The following is a 26,569-nucleotide window of genomic DNA, read 5'->3' as shown; positions in this document are numbered from 1 at the left end:
TTTAAACTTGGATTTGTCCTGAAAATACCTATATGCAGGGCTTAATTTGATAAAGGTGGCAAACCTCTTTCTTCTCCATGCTAACCAGGGAGATGACTGCAAACAGCAGATACAGAAATGACCTGCTTTCCTCTGCTTTGCTTAAGCATTTTTACCCAGGAGAAACAACACTTCTCCCACAATTCCTTCTCTTAACTAAATGAGACACTGTTATCAAAAATGACTTCAAGTACTCTGCAGGAGCCAGCATGACGATGGCATGGGTACTTGCTTGCTGCCAAGCCTGACAGCCTGAGTTTCACCCTAGAACCCACAAGGCAGAAGGAGAAAAGTACCTCTTACAAGTTACCCTCCAAATTCTATGTGTGTCACAGGCATGCACATCCATAAAAAGGTAAAGGAAGGGGTCAGAGGGTGCTTAACACAGGGAAGTGTTAGCCTCTGAGTATCATGACCTGGGTTGCATCCCAGAAACTACATGGTGGAAGGAAAAGCCACTTTCTGCAAGTTGTCCTCTGACGCCCACACGCACCATAGCACGCACATGTATGGTATAAAACTCTCTCTGTCTCTCTCTCTTTCTCTCTCTGTCTCTCTTTCTTACACACACACCAAGTTTTTAAGACAAACAAAGGGAGTACTTTTTCTTTACATAAGTTGAAATTCAATCTAAACAATGTAAACAATCTAAAAACTGCTGCAATAAGTAAACAAGTACAATCTTTCGAGGCTACTCCCTCATAACACTTCTGGGCAGTGGGGAAGTGTCAACTCTCTGTCGTAGAAACACTGGACTGATCATCCTATTTGGCCAGCTATTTTGGAAGCATTAAATGCAACCTATGCTAACTGTTCCAGACAAACTCCAGCTCATCCACATAAAGGGAAGGGGGAGCTCTGAAGCACAAAGAGTCAATGGGGCGAAGAAGAGCACCTACTTCATGGATGAGGGCCAGTGTTGTCTGCTTGAAGTTTCGCCCTCTACTGGCCATCAGCCGATTCAGTGGCTTGCCATCTTTGCTCTGATACATGGCAACATCATAGCAAAACAGCATGCCACCTTTCAAAAGAAAGAAATTCAGAATGAGCATTTGCAATGAGAGAAAATTACAAATTATATTCTCAGTAATCCACACTCAGCCAATTTGGATGAAGAACTTATCAATGAAAATATAAATTATTGAGCAAATTATTATTTTTGAATATTGGTATCCAAAGAAAGAAAAAATGGATATAAAAATTAACATTTAAAATATAATTTATTTACAAGTCACTTACAATTAACATTTACCAGTATAAATATTTACAAAAAAGGACATTTATAATTTGAATTCATTTCACATTTTACAAACCATTGGTACTATCTATTAAACTTTATCCTAAGATAAGTTTCATTAAATAAAAGTATGTGCATAATATAACATCAGCTCTTGATAACTTAAGGCCCTTAGTCCATGCCCACACATGAAACAAGCTTAGCTTACACGTGCATTAGCAAGCTTTTGGTTGGGCCTCTTTTCCCCGCCTTTGTAACTGTGGTTAACTGAGTCCTCAATGAACTCCCAGCACCAGGTAGGCCCCAAGTCAATCAAAAGCCAAGGAAGCCAGTAAAGTAATTTATGGTAACCCCAGGTAACTTGTGGAAACTTGGTAATTCTGAGCCAACAAAAAGACATATTCAAGGACCGAGATGGCAAAACATACAGATGACTACAGTTCCAACATGTATTCTTAGCAGTGACAGAGAAAAGTGCACACTTTATAAACATGGCTCAGTACATTGTTTTTCACTGAGAAGACATGTCTAAGCAGAACGCAGATCAAGAAGCAAGTCATTATGTGTCTCTCAGAAGCCTTTGGGCACACCTTCCTGTCATGCCTCCAACTTGGCTGGCAGCACCACTTCTAGCTGCCACTTTGCCTAGCATGGCTCTTTTTATGAATGGAGTTAGAGCATGAATATGCCTTCACATCTCACTTCCTTCGCCCACCCTCACTGTTTTGGGAATCATCTTGCTCTTACTGGCGATGAAGTCTCCTCATTCCCTCATAGTATTACTTCACATGTATATGCAGTAGTTGTGTATTCATTTTACTGCAAACAGGCATCAGATAGCTCCTGAGTTAAATAAACACTGGGAAAATGGTACTGCTGCGGACTTACGTCCCTAGCAGCACCAATCGGGGTTCAAGTTCTGTAAAAATAAAATCCCAAGTAATGTGGGCATTTGTTCAGAATCAATTTTAAAAATATCAGAGGAGCTTATATTCACAGCAGCTGTCCTACTTACTGCACCGAAAGCCTTTGCTCCGTGTCCATAGGGAATGGTTCCAAAACCCCCATGGTTAGCAAAATCCATGAATATTCAAATCCCTTATATAAAATGACATAGGATTTGCATATAATCTATTCACTTTCTCCTGCATTTCTTATGACCTTTATATTATTTATAAAGAATACAACGCAGACATCAGGTGTGGCACAAACAGTTGCTATGCTGTACTTTTTGGGAACTAATCACAAGAAAAGACCTGCGTATGTTAAGAACAACTGTGAACTTTTAGAAATATTTTTGATGTGCAGTTGATTGAATCCTCAGATGTAGAAACCCATGGGAACATAGCAGCAACTGTACTTGGTATTTTCCATCTTTTATCCACTCCAGTGGTATGAAATGTGATCTTATTATAGTTTGAAGTCAGGTTTTTCTTGATGTTAAAGTCTATTATCTTCTCACATGTTCACCTGACATTCTAATACCTTTTTTAATCCTATCACACTGTGGGTTTAGTCATTTCCATCTGGTCCACTTCTCTTCTCCATCTCCTACTGGAACCTCCTTCCCAACAACCAAGAACCCCCCCCCCCTCCTACTTTCTTGCCTCCCTTTGCATGTGATCCAGAGAGTTTAGCTACAGCTCTTTGCCCAAGCGTGGGTAGGAGACTATTCCTGGAGCAAAGGCATCTTATCAGTGGCTACACCACTGAAGAAAGTGACACCCATCCTCCCCCACACCCTTAACTGTCAACAGTTCGTTCAAGAGCATGGTTGGGAAGGTCACAGACCCAAGGGAGGAACCTAGTACTAGTATTGTTGTCAGAGTGCCTCTAACTACTAATGCTGTACTCACTGATTGTGCTGAGCCCATCTTTCATCGGAGGGATTTCCTCCTGCAGTGAGCAATGGTTAATGTAGAAAACAAGGGATGGTGGACTATCCTCTTCTCTAAGTGTCATGGCAGGCAGTTTCTAATATTTCTATTAAATATTTCTCATTACTTTGCATTCTTTAGGTGTCCTTCATCAGATATGTGCATGATAAACATCTGCAGTATACCTGTCTTTTTTTAAATTAGAGCTTTTAGATCTGGGAAGATAGTTTAATCAGTAGTGTGCTTGCCACACAAATGTGAAGCCATGAGCTCATTATCTAATACTGACATCAAAGCAAGGTGTAGTGACACATGTTTGGAGCCCACACACTGGGTAGGCAGAGACAGGTAGATCCCTGGGAGTTATTGAGCCAACCTGTGTGCTGGCCCAGAGAGATGCTCACACTAAGATAATAAGGTACAGAACCAAGGAAAACACCCATAAGGTGTTACATTAGGGCATACATGTGCATCCCCACACATCTGTATACATGGACCACGCAGCACAGAGAGACAAACATTAAATAAAGATAAACACAGCAGAGCTTTTCATGATAGAGATCTTGGCTTTTTTCCACATCTCTGCTATAAATCAGTGACACATTGATTATGTGCATGTTTCATACTGTATTCTTTTGGTCAGCCTGTGTATCACTTCACTAACACCAAATTACCAGTTACTGTGAGTTTATAATCATTTTTGAAATCTGATAATGTATGTTCTCCTACGTTATTGCTGATGTTCTTGAAGACTGCCTTCATTTAATTTTTGGTTTTGCTATTTTCACACAGTTTTTGGAATAAGAATGTCAATTGTCAAAAACATATTGAACTGATTATGATTTACTTAAACCTATATATTAATTTTAACTTAATTTTTTTACAATATGCAGTCTTCTAGCCCATAAACATCATACATAACTACATTTATTGTTTTTTTCAATATTATTTCAGTAGCTGATAAAATACAGGTTATTGATTTGTTTTGGTACTCAATATATATGATGCTATCATAGGTTTTAAATTTCATTTCCTTTTATATATATATATATATATATATATATATATATATATATATATATATATAATATGACTGATTTTATACATTCATTTTTGTATAGATATATATGCAGTAACCTGCTGAATGGAAATCAACTATTAATCCTTATAATTAATCATGGATTATTTTGCATTGTCTATGAATACAATGATGTCATCTGGAAGTAATGAGTGTTTTGTTTCTTTAATCGATGCAGCCTGTATTTCTTATTTCTTTTCCTCAGCTGACGTCACTAGCCATGGCTTCTGGAACCATGCTGAATAAGAGTGGTGTAACAACATTCTTTTTTTTTTCACTATCAGACACACTGTCAGTATTTCAGGATTAAGTATGAGTATGTATTGGTGGCTGTTCCTTATCATAACAAAAGTTTCCATCTATATACAATTTTTAGTAAGTCTTTTTGGCATCATAAACTTGTGCTAAATTATTCAGTTTTTTTTTCTTGCACATTTGAATCTACTTAAAGACTGACCAGCCTTTTAAATTAACATAGTGAATTATATTGGCTTTGAAACATTAAGTTAACTTTGTCTTGCCCTTTACATGTGTTGCTTAAGTTAACCTTCCTCCCAATCTTTCCACCTATGATCACTGGAACAGGGTGGTGTGTAAGTTTCCTGTCTTGTAATGGCATGGAAAAGTTGTGGTATTAGTATTACGTGGGTCCTGTGAAGAATACTTGAATAGAATACTTTGTTTTTGTGGTCTTGCTATAGTCTATATAAATTTAGTCAAGAAGCCATTTGTACCCAAGATTTCTTTGTAGGATGACTATTAAGTTAAAGAATGATTTCAAGAGTAAATATCAAATTGTTCATATTAATATACTTCTCTCAGTTTTATATTTTAGGGACTTCTATAACTCACTTAAAATTTGAAGATTATTGACTAAAAGTTCTTTGTAGCACTTCTCTTTGTGAACAGTATAAGGTCTGCAGTAGCATTTCCTCTCTTCTTACTCAAACAGGCCTTCTTAGTCTTCTGTATCTAATGATTTTGTTAAATCTTCATATTATGAGTATCTTCATGTCTCTAGTCACAGATTTTTACAACACTTACTTGATTTCCTATTCTTTCCTCAGCCTTTTTAACAGAAGTTTGGTTTCCTTTCCTTGTTTCTAATATGAACATGGAAAGTGCACATTTCTGTGCTGACTAGTCTCTTTTTTCTTTTTGTCTAACTTGATACAAGCGGGAATTATCTGGGAAGAGATACTTCTTTTGAGAAAATGCTTCCACAAGACTGGCCTGTAGCAAAAATTCTGTTGGGCATTCTTCTAATACTAATGATCAATATGGGAGAGAGCCCTGCAGACTGTGGGCAGTGCTACCCCTGGGCTGGTGGTCGTGAGTCTAAATAGAAAGCACACTGGGTAAGCCCCAGAAAGCAAGCCAGCATACACCACCATAGCTGGTCTCTGCCTCAGTTCCAGCTCCTGATTCATTCTTGAGTTTCTGCCCTGATTTCTCTTGGTCATAGACTATAAACTGTAAAGTGAAATAAACCTTCCCTCCCCAAGTTTGCTTTTGCTCACAGTGTTTTGTCACAGCAACAGAAAGCAAAGTAAGACAGATTCCTGCTAAAAACCACTGTGGTACTCAGTGGGTAAAAGCATGAAAGCTTTAATTTGGATTCTAGCACACACACACATATGCACACACACACATACACACAGACAGACAGACAGACAGACAGACACACACACACACACACACACACACACACTCACGGCCATTTGTATATTTGTAACTCTAATACTGTGGGGATGGAAACATGAGAACGTCTGGGGCTTACTAGCTACTAGCACAGACCCAGGTTCAGTGACAACTGTCTCAAAGGAATTAGGTGGAAAGTAATGTATAAAGGCATACTGTGTCCTCTGACGTCCACAAACATACATATACACCATTTATTCATACATATGTACATACACACCAAAACAATCAGTCAACAGAAAAACATGGCAGCTACATCCTCCAAGCTATTATATGGTCTGCCTTCACTGTTGCATAATGACAATTAAAATTTAAAGTACCTTTATTGGTGTATAATAATTGACTCCGTTGTATCACTTCTGTGCATGTATATCATGTACTTTGACCATATTCATGCCACCATCACCTTTTAGCCCCTACCCCTTCTTAGAACCCCTCTGCTTCCTAAATAGTTTCCTCCACTTTCATGTTCTATTTTTTTAAATCTAGATTGCAAAGATTCAGTATATCCTTCTGAATCTGACTTTTATCGCTCAGTATGACGACAAATAGTTTTCCTGCAAATGACATGATTTTTCTCCTCTTAACGGAAGAATAAAAATCCGTATGTTTATAAACTATGATTTATTATTATTATTGTTGTTGTTAATTTATCTTTTAATGGACACAGGCTGATTTGTGAACAATGTCTTAATAAATGCAAAAGTGCAAGTATATTACTATATTATATGCTAAATTGGAATACTCTTTGTAAAATCAAAAAGCAGTACATGGGATCATGTGGTAGTTCTAGTTCTTCCTGCTGGGAAACATCTATACTGACGTCCATAGTGGCTCTGCTAATTTACAGCTTCAGCAATAGTGTACGAGTATCCCTTGTTCTCTATGTTTTTATCTTCATTTCTTGTTTCTTTTCTTGTAATGACTCTCCTACCATGTAACCTATTGCAATTATACTGGGCCAAGCTGTAATTTCAATGGATTCATGATTTGAATATCCCTGATAACTAAAAATATTAAAATTGTTTCCAAACATTTGTTGGCGACTGGTTGATCTTTACTCCAACAAGACCTGACCTCTACCTGAGCCAGCTGCCAATCAAATCCATAGCTAGAATAGTGAATATGTTCCAAGGGGGGAAATGGTCTAAAATTTTCTCCCCATTCTGGAATTTGAAGCTATCTATTTATCTTTGCTTCTACATTTTTTGAATGCCTTTTTGATTTGGTTGTTTGTTGTAACTGTTCCAGCTCTGTGTAAATGTGAGCAGCAGCCAAGCAATGTCCTACCATGTAACCTATTACAATTATACATGGAAGTACAAGTTGAGACATGACACTGTAAACCTGCACTTCACCATAGTGCAGTATTCTTACCTGCCAGGCCAGGTTTCAATCCTGGTTGCTTGTTTGTTTCGTACGTCTTCAATATAAAGTTTGGGATTCCTGCTACTGTCTTCCCTTGGTCTGAGCGGACACCTCCTTTCAATGCAGAGTGATATATCCCACGGGGCATATTCACCATCTCTTGTCTCACAAGAGATGTAAAGAATTCTTCCAATGCTGGAATAAGATAAAAAGAGTTCAAAACCCAAATAAACGTGATAGTGCAGAAGAGGCATGTTCTTTCCTAAACAGTGCACAGGCATCCAGCTCTGTCTCAGGTTGAACTTCATCAAGTGAATAGGAAACCACTGAGGATCATCTCTGCCTTCAATGTTCCACAGTGGGAACAAAGTACTACACTGCTCAGCTAGCCTTAGCTTTCATTCTTAGTTCTTGGGATTCATTCTTACTTCTTCATTTCTTACATATCATCTACTGGCAAGTTCTTGTGGCCCCACCTTCAGAGTCCTCCTTTTACAACCATTCTCATAAAGCCTTGCTTAGTTATTATCTTTGCCTTCCTCAAATATACTAATATAAAAGCTGCATCTTTAGTCTCTTCTTCCTCGTGATCACCCCTGCAGTGTCCTCTAGCCAGAAGCTGAAGATGCCCTTTATGTTCTTAATACCACCCAATAGCTATCACTACACACACACACACACACACACACACACACACACACCCCACCACCATCACCACCACCACCACCAAACACTATACATCCCCTGACCTCAAATAAGGAATCATCACGACTCTCCCTATGGCCTTATTTCTGCCATGTTCCCTTCTTGCCAAGTGAAAGATACCTATCCAGATAGCCTAAATAGCCCCTCTGTTCCTCAAATATATACTCTTGATGTGTTCTACAGGAACACGAGACAGAGACTTGCTGGCTGTTGACTTGAAGCACATTATTTCTAGCTTTTCGTGGGATGAGTCCTCTTGTCCTTTTGATGTTTTCAGAGAGACCTTTTAGAACTAAGCCCATTCTGTAACAATTTTAGCACACACATTAGAAACTAAAAAACTCATTCCTTACTTCCCTCTGTCTACAAAGGAAACTATGCTAACAAAGTTCACTTTGCTATGTGACATTGTACGAACTACACAACAACATAAAAATGTAGGATCAGAAGACAACAAGATGTCAAAAACCAATGGTAAGACTATGGGTTCATACTTGGGTGCCATTTCCACAAGGACCACTAGAGGCTGCCCAATACAGAAATAAAAACAAAGCATGAAAGCTAAACAAACCACAGTGGGAAAACAAACAGGGAACACATGGCCCTCCAGTAGGAACGGAAAAACAACGGTCCACCCAGCCACGTCCAAACTTAACTAGGAATATTGTTACCTCAAGGTCTCCTTTAAATGACCATGATTTAAAGTAAGTGCTCACTGGCACAATAATGAAGTATTCTTCTCTCTTTCTATATAACCCCCTGGATGCAACCAAATTTACCCTTACAGATAAGGAGAGGGACTGGGATATAGCTCAGTTGGTAAAGAGCACTGCAGAGCATGAAGACATGAATTTGATACCCACCACTTATGTAAAAAGGCCAAGTGAGGCAACACACACACGGCACTCCAGCACTGGTGAGTCAAAGACAGAGGATGCCAGCAAATTGCTAGCCCGACAGTCTACCTAAATGGCAAGGCACAGATACAACCAAAAAATTCTGCCTCACATACATACATATATATATGGACATGCACATACATCATACACATACACAATGTCCATCTCTGGCCTATATACATGCATAAACATATAAACATTCATAGACATGAACATACAACATGAATACACACAATGTCAATCTCTAGTCTATACACATAAACACAGATACATAGGCATGCACAAAGAACACATAATGTCAACTCTGGTCTATAAACATGCATATATATATATATATATATATATATATATACATAACACACATATGATCAACTGCTAGTCTACAAACATGCATTCACATATGTACACATGAACATAATAAATACACCCAAAGTATTAACCTCTGGTCTACTGACACACATAAACATAACACATACATAAACATGCACATACAACACACACACACATACTCATACACACACACACACACACACACACACACACACACACAGAGTTCTGAGAACATCTGTTGGGAACAGTTTCTATTGATTCCTCCACACTTACCCCTACCATTCTCAACACTGCTCTGTAGCCTCCAGAACTAAGCTGTAAGAAATGCATCAAAAGGCTGCTCATTGTGTCAACCAATGAAAGGCACTGGCAGGAGATCAAAGAGTGAAAACACGGTACAGTTAGGGAACTTATTCCCTAAACACTGTCCAACAGGTTACTACAGGCTGCCTGCACCCTTATTTAAAGGCTGTCTCCCCTTAGGCGGCTCTATCTGTGACATGCATGTCTTTTACCCTCCCTACAAGGCCAAAGGACCTTAGCTACTCTCGGATGATTCATTGTGTCTAATGAATTTCCATAAACTTTGCAAACACAATTATAAAGAAAAACTTTATTAAAATTTCTTCAATTTTTCCACTGAGAATGAAGCCCTTTTTGTAATGACCATCATGACTATAACTTCTCAACAAATGATGCTATGCAGTCACAGACTATGTACGCCAGTTCCTGAATGATGTGGTGCAGGTATGACAAGCTCAGTCTGAGCACAGACTTTTTGAAAAGTGTGTGAGTCATGTCACTGTGAAGACTAAAGTGCTTTGGTGAGAGGGGGTGATTTCATGCTTTTTCAGGAGGAACTGTGTTCTGGCAAAGAGGGCAAGCACATAAGTCAAAAGAGCAGATATACTTGCAAGGGCCACTGTTCCAGCAATGGAAAGCTGTCTACTTATCTAGCTCTGTGGTCAATAAAAGCCTCTCACCTCCCTCCTGCAGATGTGAAGTGAGGATAAGATGCAAGCATCTGAATGGAGCCACTACAGAGAACACCATCTTCCCCAGGCAACTGAGCCAATCAATAAGCAGATTTCTCCCTGCTCCCTCCCTCAGCCTCTTCCTTACATATGACTAGGTGAGAATTTAAAAAGAAGGCAAAAATCTATACACAATAAGGTGAGCATGTTAACACTGCAGTTATATCTAATGGAAAATCATCTAACAATGGAAAAAAAATAAAGTTACCATAAGAACTAAGATAAGGATCATAAACGTACTATGTGAAATGAAAAAAATAAAAATCTAAGTCTAAAAGTTCACAAACACAGAGTATCTGGAGAAATCCAAACAGGACTTTAGAACAAACAATGTTTTTTTTTGTTTGTTTTTGTTTTTTTTTTGTTTGTTTGTTTTTTGAGACAGGGTTTCTCTGTGCAGCCCTGGCTGTCCTGGAACTCACTCTGTAGACCCAGCTGGCCTCAAAATCAGAATCTGCCTACCTCTGCCTCCCGAGTGCTGGGATTAAAGGCGTGTGTCACCACCACCCGGCTTAGAACAAATAATTTTAAGCTAGAACTTTAAAATGTCAATATTAGGGGATAGAGAAATGGCTTCATGGTTAAGAATGAATACTGCTTTTGTAAAAGACCAGAAATCAGTTGCCAGCACCCACAGCTGAGAAGCACACAACTGTATAACTCACAACATACAATATACACAGATAGATAGATAGATAGATAGATAGATAGATAGATAGACAGACAGACAGACAGACACAGACACAGACACACACACAGACACACACACACACACACATACACACCTCACAATTGTATGTAACTCCAGCCTCAGGAAATTTGATGCCTTCTTCTCTCCTCCATGGGCACCAGTTACACACAGACATGATGCACTTATATACATTTAGGCAAAAATACCAACACAGGTAAAATAAAAAAAAAAGTTTAAGAAGAGGAAGAAGAAGGAGGAAGAGGAGAAAGAAGAGGAAGAGGAATAGGAAGAGAAAGAAGAAGAGGAGGAAGAGGAGGAGGAGACGAGAAAATAATTAACATGAGAAACAGGCCATGATCCCCCTGTTTCAGAGCAATGATTTTACCGCCATCAGTAACTAGTGACTACCATGAATCATGCACCCAGAATCCTCCTAGTCTGTTTCCATGGCCGCAACCTGTGTCCTTGTCTGTTTGTCCATGCTCCATTAATCAGAGAAAGTGAGCACAGAACAACATTGTCTATGGTGATAGTGATTGCCAGACACAGTTATACCTACAAAACCAAATGACTCCAATTATCAGATTGCCTCAAAAAGAAAAAACAAAAACAAAAATACAGTGGAGTACTGCAGCCATCAAGTATAAACACTAGCACGGAGTACCAACCCCCAAAAGATCTCAGTAGCAGCCTTTTCCTCTTCTGCAGGCAGTCACACCCTCCCTCTCACCAGAGGCTACAGAAAGCAGCAAAGGGCACAAAGTCACTATAAAACCCCAGGTGAGCAGTTGGCAATGGCTCTTTCAGGATACTGGAGGGGTCTGAATGATTTCCTACTCCTGCTGGCTATTAACCCTGGAGAGACTTGGGCCTCCTGGGGAGCAATGAGATCTGAAGCAGGGAGAAGAAAGTAACAGCAGAGGAGAGTTGAGGCTTGCAAAGGAGAGAAGACATGAGAACATGGTAGCGTTGGCTATGCTCCACTGTTCAGTTTCCTCTAATAAAAGGAGGCAGGGACAGACAGGCGCTCTGTCTACAAATTAATGATATACTACACTTAGCTAAGTTTCCAGGGAATCTCTACTTGTCATGAAATCAAGAAAAAGAAGATTAACATTACAGATTACTATAATCACATATAACAATGACTATGTTGAAAAGCTATAACAACATTTTTTATTAAGCCTCATTTTCAAAACTTAAGCATTTGCATGTATATATGTTCGAGGCAAAATTTTTACAAAAAAGCAAAATATTGGCTAACCCTGGAGAGCTTCCAGTCACAATGGATCGCCTATGGTAATTTTAAGAAATTTTTAATAACCAAAAGATGAATTTTAAATAATATAAATTTTAATCATAACCCATAATCCATATCTCAGCTATCACAATGGATCATCTATAGAAATTTTAAGAAAATTTTAATAACCAGGAGATAAATTTTAAATAATATAAAATTTTAATCATAGCCCATAATCCATATTTCAGCTATAATCACCTACTGTTTCTTGGGTAAGACTTAAATAGAGTCAGTGAAAGTTTTACATGTGTGAATACCACACACATTTGCACAGCATGCCTCTTAAAGGCTAACAGTCTAATAAACTTTATATCAAAACAAATGACCATAGAATTTGATCCTTAAAATAATTTTTTTTTAAAAAAAATGTCACCGAGTAGCTCAGGATAGCCAGGAACTCACTACATATACCAGGTGAGTCTCTAATCCACCGTGCCTGGCAAAAATCTAACCCTGGCCTGTAAATCATGAACTTCTGCTTCTGCCTCATCAGCACACCACACCCGTGTGCATCAGTGCACATACATTCTTCTATTGCTTAAATTAATTTTGATGTGTATATTGTACAAATAATGTAGCCATTAATTTATAGCTCTCGAACTTTAATATTGTGATCCGTATACCTTATAGAAAGAACAAATTGTTCTGGAGAGATGCCTCAGCAGGTAAGAGTTCTTCTTCTTGCAGAGGACCTAAGTTCTATTCCCTACACCCATGTGGCAGCTCAAAATTGTCTGTAATGCTTCCCCAAGCACAAGCTATTCACGTGGCACACAGAGATACAGGCAAGCAAAACACCCAAACACATATTATAATAATAAAATAAAATATTTAAACAAAAGAATAGACAGGAGCCTCACATAACTGTCCTTTGAGAGGCTCACTGTGCTCAGCGGTCAATGGGATGGGCAGAGAGGCAGAGACTCATACCAAACATCAGATGGAGCTTGGGTTGTCTATGGAAGAGCGGGGAGAAACATTGAGAAACCTGAAAAGGACAGGGACTCCACAGGAAGACCAACAGAGTCAACTAACCTAAACCCTTCAGGACTCCCAGAGACTGAATCACCAAAGACCAGGCCTGAGCTGGACCTAGGCCCCCTAAACATATGTAGCAACGAGCAGGTTGGTCTTCATGCAGGTCCCCCAGACAACTGGAGCATAGGCTGTCCCTGAGCCTGTTGACTGCCTGTGAATCCCACACCCCTATATGGACAGCCTTGTCTGGCCTTAGTGGGAGAGGTTGAGCCTAGTCCTCTGCAGGAACATGATGTGCTAGGGAGTGCTGGGGGTGTGTGTGTGTTTAACACTCAGAGGGGTCTTCTCTTCAAAAGAGGAAAGAGGGGGTACTGGGAGAAGAGGAAAAGCTGATATTGGGTTGTAAAGGAATAAATAAATTTAATTTTAAAACAAAATTAAATTCATAATGATAAAAGTACAAGTAGGTCTCTTAAAAGTTGACATTTCTCACTTGGCTTATAACAAAGAGACATTAATTAAAGCAGTGGAGCTCCACTGTAAATCTGTTTTACACAATAACCAGTTTTTAAGATGAATTCTAGTTCTCATTGAGAACAACTATGTTCAGCTAAATGTTACTGTCATCTAATGGTTTTATGATGGTTAAAACATATTACCTAAGACTGCCCCTCTAGAACACACAGGTACACTTAGCATTTCATCTAGAAAGTATCTATGTGAGAGTAAACAACAGCATGTGCACACCAAACAAAAAAACAAAAAGTTCCCACAATTTTCCACACAGGCAAAACCACTGGAAAAGTCCAGTCCTGTGGTTGTCAAATAGGAGTCACCTGGTAAAACCGAAGGGGCAGTGATGGTCAACAGTCTGAGATAGCAAGCGCCAGGAATGGAAAGGTCCACAGATTCCTCTTCATCCAGCTCATCAGGAACAGGCATTTCTGGCCTTATCTGAAATAAGTAATGGCATGTTAGAGAGAGTGAAAATGAGACATGTAAAATATAAATTATCTTAGACTTAAATCAACCACTCTTCAACATCAAAAGAGGATTTAAATAAAAATTTAAAAATACCTTCATGTAACAGCAGGTATGGTGGTGCACAATTTTAATCCCAGCACTTGGGAAACATAGGTAGGTGAATCTCTGTGTGTTCAAGGCCAGTCTAGTCTACATAGTAAGTTCTAGGGCAGCCATAGAGAGACCCTGCCTCAGCCACCACCCATCCCCACAACACATACACACACACACACACACACACCCGTGTCCCAGACTAACTGAATGGTAGATTCATTTTATTTGATATGATCTTGGTTCCATTTAATGAGCTGAGAACAATACAATAGTAACATCACCGTAAGCCAGCATAAGTAATTATTATAGAAAATGAATAAAAGACCACATCACATAGTAAAGTAAGATATCAACACTGACATATTCAATGTGTTCAATTATTGTGGTCTATAGTTAAGTATTTTACTTATAGGATTTTTACTTTACTTTGTGATTTTAGAGGCTGGAGAGATGGCTCAGGAGACAAGAGCAATTGTTTCCCTTCTAGAGGACCTGAGTTGGGATCCTAGCGCCATGCTGGGCAGCTCACCACTGTTTATAACTCTAGCTCTGGGCATTCTAACATATTCTCCTGGCCTCCATGGCTGCATGCACATCAGACACACACATACACACATGCACAGCAATACAAAATTTAAATTTTTAAAAACTGTTATCCCAACTATATCTCTAAGACAAAATTTCAAATCTTCTTGTGAAAAGACAAATGCTTTACTTGACATTCTTTGGATTTAGCAGTAGTTGCTACAGAAAATAACACTAAAATCAGTAGCTTTGCTTTACTGTGTATAATTTGCATTTTGAAGGTTTTTTTCAGTTGCTTTGTGATTACTTAGCTTTGTGTGAACCAAAATAAGAAAGTAAGATTAGAATTAGCATATTTTCTATAACATAATGCAATTAATTAATTTTTTAATACTTTCAATAACACACCAACATAATGTCCACACGGAGATAATTAAGCATTAGGGTAGGGAATCAAAATACAGAAAAGTGGTTGCTATAACCATAAAGTGCCAGAACCTAGTCATTGCCATTTGCCTGTCTCCGGGAGTTATTTTTAGAAATAATTAACAATTCCTGCAGACTGTCTTCTTCATGAGTCCCCAAAGCACCATTTCATTAGCAACTGCACTGAGTCAGGAGTCTTCAGAAGGATAAAAGAAAACAGACAGCAAGCGCTTCTCTTATGTATAATAATCTGACTCCACTGAAGCCGTTCAGCCGGAAGGACAGTTATCTCCACTACTTGAAGCAACTTAACCTCCTAAGTACTCAAGACAAGACATCATTTAGATTCAACACTGAGAAACGTAGCTCCAAGAGGACTAAGCCAGCCACACTTCAGAAATAAGAATTGGGCAGAGTGCAGATGGGGTATGAGAAAATGAGGGTATGAGTTTATGATACTACATTATCAGAGATGCCCTGGCAAAAAGAGAACCTGTAGTTCTGACAAGCAGGGTTTCCCAAGTGTCTCTGGCTTGTAGTTGCAATTTTCGAAGTCTACTATGATTGAGAACTGTCTGAAATTCTAACCAGTACTAAAGCCTCCTAATTCCTGAAAACTAGATATATAAAAGAGCTAGATTGCTGTCACTCCAACATGCTTCTTGGTTTTAAGTATCAAGAACATTTGGGAAACCAGTAAATTTCCTTAAAGCCCAGGGATTCCAATACTAGGTATATAACAAAAATAGACAAAAGTCTATATTCATACAAATATTTATATACAAGTGTTCAAGAAGCATTATTCATTATAGCTCCCAAATATAAAGGCACTCAAATATTCACCAGCTTATGAATTAATAAGCAAACAAGTAAATCCCTGCAATGAAACATAACTCAATCATTGAAAGCAATAAAATAAAACTTCAACTCTGGCAGTGGTGGCACATGCCTTTAATCCCAGCACTTGGGAGGCAGAAGCAAATAGATTTCTAAATTCGAGGCCAGCCTGGTCTACAGAGTTCCAGAACACCCAGGACTACACAGAGAAACCCTGTCTTGGAAAAAAAATACATACATACATACATACATACATACATACATACATACATACATACAAACAATAAAATAAAGGTGTAAGGGATGGCTCAGTGGGTTAAGGCACTTGCTACCGAGCCCCATGACCTGAGTTTGATCTCTGAGACCCATAAAGTGGAAAAGAAAACTGACTTGTCCTGTGATATCCATGCATGTGCCACCACACATGTGCCCCTCTCTTCCAGATGAACCTGATAAATAAATGTTTGAAAAAACCGATCAAAAATGAATTTGATGAAATAATGAAAATAACACTGGAAAGCTAAAGAATCGATAAACCAGGGAAATAATGTCACTCACAATATCCCTTTCCTAAGCAAGATGCCTAGGAATAACCTAGCCAAAGAAGAAAAGATATATAAAACATAGAAGACAGAAAGACATCCAATGTTTATAGATCATTAAGATTATTATTTTCAAAATGGCCAAGTTACCAAAAGGAAGAGAGATTCTGGGAGATCCCCATCAAAAGTCTAATCATATTCTTCACAGAAAGAAAAAATAATAATCCTAAAATTCATATTCAAGGACAAGAAACCCCCAATAAGTCAAAGTAACCTTAAAGAGAGGAGAGGAATGGAGGGGAAATTACTGAAAAGTATAGTATAGAACCATAAAACCAAAAACAGCTTAATACTGACACACAGACACACACACACACACACACACACACACACACACACACACACACACACAAACATGGAAAAAACAGATGAATAAATAATTAAATATACTCAGTTTCAATAGAATGGTTAAAAACATGTATTAGAGAAAAGTCTCCTCAACATAGAGTGCTTTAAAAAAAGGACCCTGCATACTCACAGAGAACACTGAAACCAGACCAATATTTCTGGCTCAGTATTTAAAATAAAATAATCAACACAAAATTGATTAAAGACCTTAAGGTAAGAATCAAGAGGATGAAACTATCTAAGGGAAATACTTGAAGGGATAGGCACAGGCAACAGCCCTTTTCCCTTGGGAGGGAGAGGATCCATTCTGAAAGCGAGTCCCATATAGCTCAGGCTAGCCTCCAACTTGCTATGTAGCTGAGACTGAGCTTGAGTTCCTGATTCTCCTTCTGCTGCTTCCCAACTCCGGGTTGCAGTTGTCTGGCTGGCAATGACTTTGCAAAGCAATTATTTTTTATTTGCAAGGGTTTTCTGCCTACATGTCGGAGTGCACCACTTGCATGAGTGTGCCTATAGAGGTCAGAAGGAAGTAGCTGATCCGCCTGAACTGGAGTGATAGACTGTTGTGGACTACATGTGGGTGCTGGGAATTGACCTGGTTCCTTTGTTAGAGCAGCCAGTGCTCTCATCTGCTGAGCCTTCTCTCCAGTATCACCAATGATCTTTGAATAGGACTCCCTCAGTCCTGAAAATGACAAATGGTGATCATATCACATGAATACTGCTTCTTAGAACAAATGGCAGAGTGGACAGGCAGCATATGCACAAGCAAAAACCATTCTCCTTCTAAATATCCAATCAGGGATAATATTCAGAATATATAAGGAATTAAAAAAAATTTAACATTGAAAAAAACAATCTAAACAAAAATGAGAAAATTAACAGACACTTTTCAAATAAACAAGTACACGTGGCCAATAAATAAATGTAAATGTGTGCAGCATTGTTAGTCATTAGGCAGACATAAATTAAAACTACTTTATGAATCAAACTCTAATCACAGTAGCAAATATAAAATATTTAAAAATATACCAAATGCTGACAATGCTGTAGATGGAAAGAGCCCATAATATACTGCTGGAGATATGTCAGTATGCAAGCTCCCCAATAAACTAAAAGTGGGACTAGCCTATAAGCTAGCAGTCCCCTTTCTGGGTATGTACCTGAGGAACCAAAGGTGGTTTACTATAGAGATACCTGCATACTCATATTACTGTGTGTGTTCACCATAGCCAAGTCATAGTATCAGCCCTGTTGCCCAGCAACAACTGACTGATTAAAAAGAAATTGCCATGTATACCCTGTAGCATATTATCCTACCAATAAGAGCGGTAAAGTCAAGACACTCACAGGAAAGAGGATGAAATTAAAGATCACCATGTTAAATGAAATTAACAAGGCCATATGTTTTCTCTCACATGTGAATATTCCTTTAAAATAACAGACATGAAAGTATATATTAGAGACTTGAGAGAGGACTGCTTGGGGCACTGAAAAATAATCAAAGTTTTTTTTTAAAAAAAAAAAACAAGTATAGAGGTGCATAGAGATATATGCTACATATAAAGAAGCCCTGAAAAGACTATGTAAAAGAAGTTATTCATAAGAGACCACATTATAGATGATTATGTTTATAGAAAAGTCCAGAAAAGACAAATTCACAAAGACTGAAAGAAGATTAATGTTTGCTTAGGATTTGGAGAGGAAGAGAGTAAAGAAGACCAACAACCCAACATGGGCTCTTTTAGGGAATGGTGTCCTCACAAAGTCTTTACACATTCTAGACATGCTGAGCTGTCAACTTTAAATGGTCGAGTCCTATGGTTTGTGAATTATATCTTTAAAAAAGTTGTTTAAAATGAAAGTATACAGTAAGGCGATGGGGTGGCAGCAGAGGATAAAAGACACCACTGCTGTCCCTCCATGTGAGGAGACTTACCTGCTGGGCAAAGTGTGCTAAAGAACCAAATGCTTCCAGAATGGCTTAGCAGAGAAGAGATGCAATCATTTTGCACAGTTCCCTGACTCTCCCTTCTGCTCCATCAAGTGACATTACTCAAGATGAGTAACAGTATTCAAGCCACATTGCTAAAAGCCACTACAGTAAGTTCCAAAGTTGAAGGATAAAGAAAACACAACCATTCATCTTAAATAGTCTAATTTCACACTGATGTGAGTGCCAGCTAATGTAGGGGCTGTGAGTAGAACTTAGGTCCCCTGGAAGAGCAGTAAGTGCTCTTAACTCTTGAGCCATCTCTCCTGCCTCTGCTCAGGTCTTAAGGAATTATTTCCTCCTATTATCTAACATCAATCTTTCCCCTTGGTTCAAATGTAACAACTTAATAGGCTCAGAGTAAGAGCACTCACTTGTAAGAGTATCTGTTGAAGTTACAAAATTTGGGCAATCGCAACATATTAGCTGCTAAAACATCCAGGGAAAGCTCAGTACTTCCTCAGATGACACATAGAAAGCTACAAGACCTCACAAGTATAGAAAAGCTTTGTTAAAAAAAAACAAACAAAAAAAAAACAAAAAAAAAAACCTCAAAGTCAAATTAAAAAAAAAAATGACAAATTACTTTTGAAATCTCTTTTAAATTGAATATGAGAAAAGAGCCTACAATATGCCTCGCTGTTCATTCCTAACCAGATAACCTTCCAAGTGCCTTTCTGTGTGTCTAACCTATGAAAATCTGAGAGTGTGTGTGCAAGCAGAGGAGTGTAATGTAGAACGTGTCGAGTACCTGCATACATTTAGTTAAAAAGCCTCTGATGAACACAATGACATCCACTTAAACCAAAGCCAAGTGGCTAAGCCACAGCCATTCCAACCCTGGATACATAATCATACATAATCTTTATCACTTCTAAAACTAACCTCGGAAATCAACAAGACTATCTTAAAAATCTTATGAGATTAATTTTAAAACGGCTTAATATTTTTAATGACTCTAAGTCAGAAGAAAAAAACCTATGTCTTCTATCTCAAAGTTTATCCACTACTGGTTATTTTACCAGAAAAACAATTCTATATTGTCTTAGTTGATTTATGTGTGTGTGTGTTGGGGGGGGGTTATTGTTGTTGTTGTCATTGTTGTTGCTGTTGTTGGTTTTTTTTTGGGGGGGGGGGATTCCTACACAGAAGAATACTAAAGAAATGAGGGTAAAATAGTAAATAGAATGAAAGAACAGAATACATACAAATAATGGGAAAAACAATCCTCTATTTTTTAACATAGAAAAGTTCCTCAAATTTTTTTTACCTAATTTAGATTTTCATTTTGAGATAAACAATGATATTATTGCAAATTCAAAAAGCACATAAAATCATTTAACACCTTCCGCCCATAGGACAGAGCCCAACACTCAGCAAATATCCAGTGAGTAGTTATAGCAGATATATGAAAGTCTCAAGGAAGAGGAAGAGAAAGAGGAAGAGGAAGAAGAGGAAGAGGAAGAGGAAGAGGAGGAGGAGGAGGAGGAGGAGGAGGAGGAGGAGGAGGAGGAGGAGGAGGCAGTGGCAGCAAGGTTCAGCACTGGACCTGTGAGGCTACACAGGAGGATAGGAGCCTGGTGACAGAAACTGGGGGCAGAGAGGGGAAGACTCATACCCCATCACCTCAACCTTGGTAAGGAAAAGTCATAGAGAGCTATTGCTACTCTGAAGCAGAGGACCCATCTGAGAAGGGGATTTTAACATTAAACCTAAATTCACTATTTTAACATTAAACCTAAATTCACTATTCAACCTAAAAAGCATGTATAGAAAAGAATATGCCTTAATGGCTCTCCTTCATCATTCTGCAGTCTGATGACTCATGTTAAAACATATTTGAAGCATGGACTCTAAGAATATCACTACTAGTTACATTAGGAGGTATAAAAAGCCAGTTTGAGGACTCATGAATCAGAAGGTATAAAAAAGTTTAATTAAGAAAATAGCTAAAAGGACACTTTGTATTCCACCTAATGGAGTACAATCTCTAACAAACACAATCAGATGGTGAATATAGCCCTAAAGGCATGAAAGATAAACAGACCAATATTTTAACAGGATAAGTTGCAAGGAGTGTTTAAGAATTGCTTAATAAAAGCTATTACCAGCAGTGGGCTATTTCTGGAATAATAGGAAAAATCAGAGGTACTTGTTATGCTATGATTTAAATGAGCAATTATCTACCAAAAACCTAATGAAAAGTGTCCCTGCAAGAGTTTTACTAATCTACTGGTGGGAGCTTTCACACCAAATTCCCAGTACTGTTTTCTTTTTATTTTCTTATTGTACCTCTATGGTTTTGCCTGCATGTATGTCTGTGCACCATACTATACAGTGCCCATGGAGGCCAGTAGAGGGTGTCAAATCCCTTGGAACTAGAGTTAGAGAGAGTTCTGAGCCACTATATGGATGCTAGGAACTATGCATACATTGTTTGAGAAGTAGCAAGATCTCTTACTTAATCAGTGAGCCACGTCTCACGCCCCAGATAGATGTTTTAAATGCAGACCCATATGGTTATCCAAAGTTCAGTTTGAAGCCCCATTGGATTTCATTATAAAGACCTCAGGTAAGCCTTCCCACTTGTAACCACTGCAGGATAAGCTAGCCAGTCATGTCTTGGAAGCCCACAATGGTATACAAAATCCTGGCTGGCTTAAGATGTGGCTGCACGGGAGCTTATGATCAGCTTCTTTTACATGGTAGCTCCAATTCAATCCAATAAACATAAAGTTGGCCAAGTTCCTACTAGCTTCTGATCTCTGTAAAGACTTAACAAAGAACAAAAGCCAAACATGGTTTTCTGCCTGAAGATGCCAAGGAATTCACATTTGATCTCCAGGGTAGTTTCTGGGGTAATATTATTTGTAACCTCATATAATATAATATAATATAACCTTAAAGGCATTCATTTGTCATCTGTATTATTTGGACTTAGTGGCAATGAAAGCAAAGTCAGAATTTGAACACCTAAACATGACATAACAGCTTTAGCTGGTTAAATTAGCTAAGTATTAGATTCTTCTTTACTTCTATGAAGACAGGGTCTTACTATGTAGCCCTTGACTAGCCTGAAACTTGCTATGTAGACCAGACAGGCTAGAAATCATATAGTCTTGCATTCCTTTATATACCAAGAGAGCTGGGATTTAAAAATATATATATATATTTCTATGTCCATCAGGTACTAAACTTTATGTTTAGTATGCCTAACATATACGAGGTTGGAGTTCCATCCCAACACTGCAATAACAATAACAACATTAATAACTTACTTATTTTAAAAGCTAAGATAATGCCATATTTTTGCTGAGCCATAAGAAGTAATAACACTTTTTTTCATGCCATATAAATCAATTTCCACCTTACTAAAAAGGAGATTTTTTTTTCTCCTATAGCATTTATTGTTTGTGAAATATAAAGATCTTTAGCGCCACAGGAAACAGAAAATATTCATCTGTGGGTCCATGCTTGAAACTGAACTTCAGGATGGCACTCGAACTTGACAGAAAGTGGTTCCAAGAGTGGCTCAGAACTTCCAGGTAAGCCATGGCTCCAGTCACTAAAGATAACTCTGTTTGCACCACACTGCCTTTCACCTGCTGCAGGAGATTTAAAGCCATCATGTAGGAAGCATAAGACCTCACAGTTTCACAGAGTAAAACGAATAACGGGCAAGTTATAGTGCATGGACACTACACCTACAGGTACATCTATATACTCATCAGGTAAGAGCTCCTATGACCAGAGATAGTCATATAATCCAGAAAAAACAAAACATCGAGGGGTAGCAGCAATCTAGCAGATGCGCTTACCTTTTCTGGCAGGTGAAGAATGGTGTGTTCTCCAGCACTGAAGTGAGACAGGGATTTATATGCAGCACTTGCTACAATGGGATCCTGGATGTGGCAAACAGAAAGCAACAGATATCAAACAGCAGATCTAGAGGAGGCAAGAAAATCTTCTCTAACCAATGCCAGGATCCCCCTACTACCCAAGTGCTACTTAGTCCTAAAGAACATTTACCAGACACTTGAGAAAAGAAATTGTTTCTCATTTCAAAGAAATACTGTTTTTAAAAAAGTAGGAGAGGGGGGAAAACAAAACTAAAAAGCCATGACAGAAGTAAGAGTGACTGGTCATCACTAAGCATTCTTCAGGAGGAAGTGCCCCCAATAGTAACAAAAACTAAAACCGAGCCAGTGGACTCGAGAGCACTCAATGTTTTATCCTAATTTGCACCTAAGAGTTATCTAATTATTCAGGTGGTCTGCGTTGGTGTGGCTTAGAAGGACTGTGAGGATCTGGAGTCTGACAAGGCCCTGTTTAACAGGACAAGTGACCTATGTGTAGCCCAAGCTCATGAGCACATTGGGCAAATCCACCAATCCCTGCCTGGTGATGCACACTCAGAACCTGATCACAGGGGAGGCCGAGACAGGCAGTTCCCAGGTCTCACTGCACAGCCAGCCTAGCCTAGTGGGTGTATCCATACCAGTGAGGGACTTGTGTCATGAAAGATGTGACTGAAGAATGACATGGGAAGCCGACCATTGGCCTCCACAGACATCAGTAATAAATGAACCCACATAAACACAGACTATACCATGTACAAGGCCTTCTTTTGGTACACATATGTGGAAGGACCAAACCAGAAAAGGGAAAGAACCATATAAAAGCAAGGGATAATGTCAACAGCCCTTCACATCTGTAATCATTAATGAGAGTAGTGGAAAATCATTTTTAAATATGAACTTATTAATCATCACTTTTTTAAAAATGAAAACTTCAGTTGAAAAGAGCCAATTGTTTATCCTGAGTGTGTTTCCCAGCCACCCCCCCAGTTTGCTCTGAGTCGCTGATATTCCTATGAATATACCTTGTTTTGAGTGTGAGTCCAGAGGAAGCTGAGGACTTGAACTTTAAAATTCTGAAAAATCAGGAAGTAAAAAGGAAAAAAATTAAGAAAGTGTTTAACTTAAACTGAAGAATCTGAAATAACAAATGGTAGAAACTAAGCTACTATTTAAGTCATTGCATCATTAACTGACTGAACCCATTAATCAGAAAGGAAAGTTGCTCAAATTCACTATCGACACACATGCATAACTAAAAATGCCAAGATGGCACCATCTAGAAAGCTGACCATTGTGTCTGACCCTTTAAGTCCCACTACAAATTTCACTCACCCATGACACTAGTCTTAGTCCCGTCCTACCCACGTCCAGGCCACCTTCCTCTAACTGGATGCGTGGCAGGTGCATGGCAGCACGTGGCATGATTAATTCCCGTTAAGTCACACATGTCATATGGCAGTCACTGTGTCATTTTCATTTCAAAGACTACGAGCACAAGGCCTAGACTGTGTCCTTTTAATGACAATTATTCAGTGTGTAAGTAGTCAGACTCAGAACTGTTTGCCTGCTGGTGCTCAGTGTCTTCCTTGTGTGGGGTGGGGTTAAGGTTAGTGCTTGACCTCTCTGACTCATGCTCCATTCTTCTTCCCTCCTTAACATTACAAAACCCATGTCTGACGTCAACAGGAAGCAGTGTTACACATCTTCAACGTCAGTCTGATGACACAATGAAATCAGCATCCCGAATGCCTCCTAACAATGAAATCAGCATCCCGAATGCCCCTAACAAGGTCTGCTGCCTCCTCCACCACACTTATTTGCAGGTCGTTGAACTTTGGAGGACAAGGATATGGACAATAGAATATAACAGGAAAGTGAGGGCACCCAGCAGAAGAATTCTGAGTTAGACACCAACTTTCATGTATCTACTTCCCTGGCATGTATCAGACATTCAATAAATGATCATTTCATCAGTGGACATGACTCTTAAAATCTCGGTGCTTCAATTTTAGTAAGAATTTGAAAATAGCATCTACCATTATTTATCAATACCATTATGGCCTAATATGGTTCGAATTTATGTATTCTGAGTCAATGAATAAATATACCATAACTAATGGAAAGCAATTTAAAAAGCATAATCCAATTTAATCATGGACTCTATGATGCACTGTTATAGTTTAGTGGGGAAAATTATATATCCCTGTAGTATAAAATAAAAGACATGATCACAGAAGCACACAAAGAAGTTTGAAAGCAGCAGCTGTTTGCTGGAGGAAAATTCTCCAAGGATAGAATGAGATAATGCAATTTTACAATTCATAAAGCATATTTTTAAAATTAAAGATGAAAAGAAAGGAAGTCTAGTCCGAGGGAATAGTTTGAATAAAAGAAATAGAAAGGTTTGAAGACACATGGGAGACATCCTTTGTGTCACTGGATGGCCGGGTATGGTACTATAGAGAAGTGCCAGGCTGTAAAAGGCAAATTTGGTTGTCTGGGGCTCACTGCAGACAAACTGAAAGCTCTCAAGTGACTATGGAGAGAAGTGATGTGGCAAGTGCTTCCAAGGGCATAAGCTTGTGTGAGCTGACCCCCCACTCAAACACCATGAGGTGGTTTAGGCAAGGGAGAGATGCCATTCCCCCAACCCATACCTGTAGGAGGTAGGAGAGCTGGCTCTACCCCTTGCAGGCTATGGCATTGGGTGATCTAGCTCATCGAGCTGGGGCAGTGCTAGGGAGCTCTCCCTAGTGGTGCAGGCCCAAGAGAGCTGCTAGGCTTACTTACTCAGCTATCGTGCAAGCCCAAATCTAGGGCATTCAGTAGGCCCACCCCAACATCTACCCTATCTATGACAGGCTAGAGCATGTGAAAGGGCCAGTCCCACAGATCCATGACAGGACTCCATGACACAAACAGCAACAGGATATCCAAAAGATGTCCCAGTGAGGATCTAGAATGGATGGTATAGCAGAAGCCAGAGGCCTTGAATCAGATCAGTGTTCATTGCAGTGAATAAGTACAATCAAAGAAGTGTGAACAAAACAGTACACTGTGTTACACACTGTGACACACCACAGCTTCCATGAAAAAGATGGGATTTGGTTTGATTTGGTTTTTGTTTTATTTTATTCTTTTTATTTTTACTTTTTATTTTCTTTTGGGGGGCAGGTTACAAGGGCAGAGAGCAGATAAGAAGAGGTGGGGAGAAGAGTGGGATTGGGTTACATGCTGTGAAATTCAGAAAGAGTCAATAAAAAGTTAAATAGGAAAAAAGGAACAAAAAGAAATGTTTGGGGAAAACTGAATGTAACTTTGGCTTCATTCCAAGTAACTGCTAGGCAGTTAAATGAAAGCAACGTAAACACAGGCATAGGAAGGGGGAGAGAGCAGGACAGACAGATTAGAGAAAGAATGGTGAAAGGAGAGGAGGAAGGGGGGAGAAGGAAAGAGAGGAAGTGTGAGAACAGCAGATGGGTGAAAATGGTAGAGAGGAAGAGGAAGGGACAGAGGGAGACTAGGGGGAAGGGGAGCAGCAGCAACAGGCCACCGCCACCTTGTCCTCACTGCTGCTAACCAGCAGAGTACTCTTCCTGTGTTCTCACCACCGTGTCCTCACTGCTGCTAACCAGCAGAGTACTCTTCCTGTGTTCTCACCACC

The 26,569-nt window shown here is 39.0% G+C and overlaps 1 protein-coding gene across 3 annotated transcripts in view; it reads right to left on the bottom strand.

Annotated features, from left to right (window-relative positions):
* Positions 1-26,569, bottom strand: part of Focad (focadhesin) — a 324,827-nt gene that overhangs the window by 92,111 nt on the left and 206,147 nt on the right. For all 3 annotated transcript variants that reach the window (XM_029539699.1, XM_029539698.1, XM_021199728.2), the window contains 5 exons: positions 23,928-23,978; positions 22,864-22,947; positions 14,074-14,191; positions 7,310-7,495; positions 939-1,060 (listed from right to left, as the gene is read on the bottom strand). In XM_029539699.1, the coding sequence (XP_029395559.1) occupies positions 939-1,060; positions 7,310-7,495; positions 14,074-14,191; positions 22,864-22,947; positions 23,928-23,978 (561 nt within the window). The remainder of the gene's footprint in view (positions 1-938; positions 1,061-7,309; positions 7,496-14,073; positions 14,192-22,863; positions 22,948-23,927; positions 23,979-26,569) is intronic.

Source organism: Mus pahari, chromosome 6 (assembly GCF_900095145.1).
Source record: "Mus pahari chromosome 6, PAHARI_EIJ_v1.1, whole genome shotgun sequence".
Lineage (NCBI taxonomy): Eukaryota > Metazoa > Chordata > Mammalia > Rodentia > Muridae > Mus > Mus pahari.
This window is presented reverse-complemented; position numbering and strand designations above follow the sequence as displayed.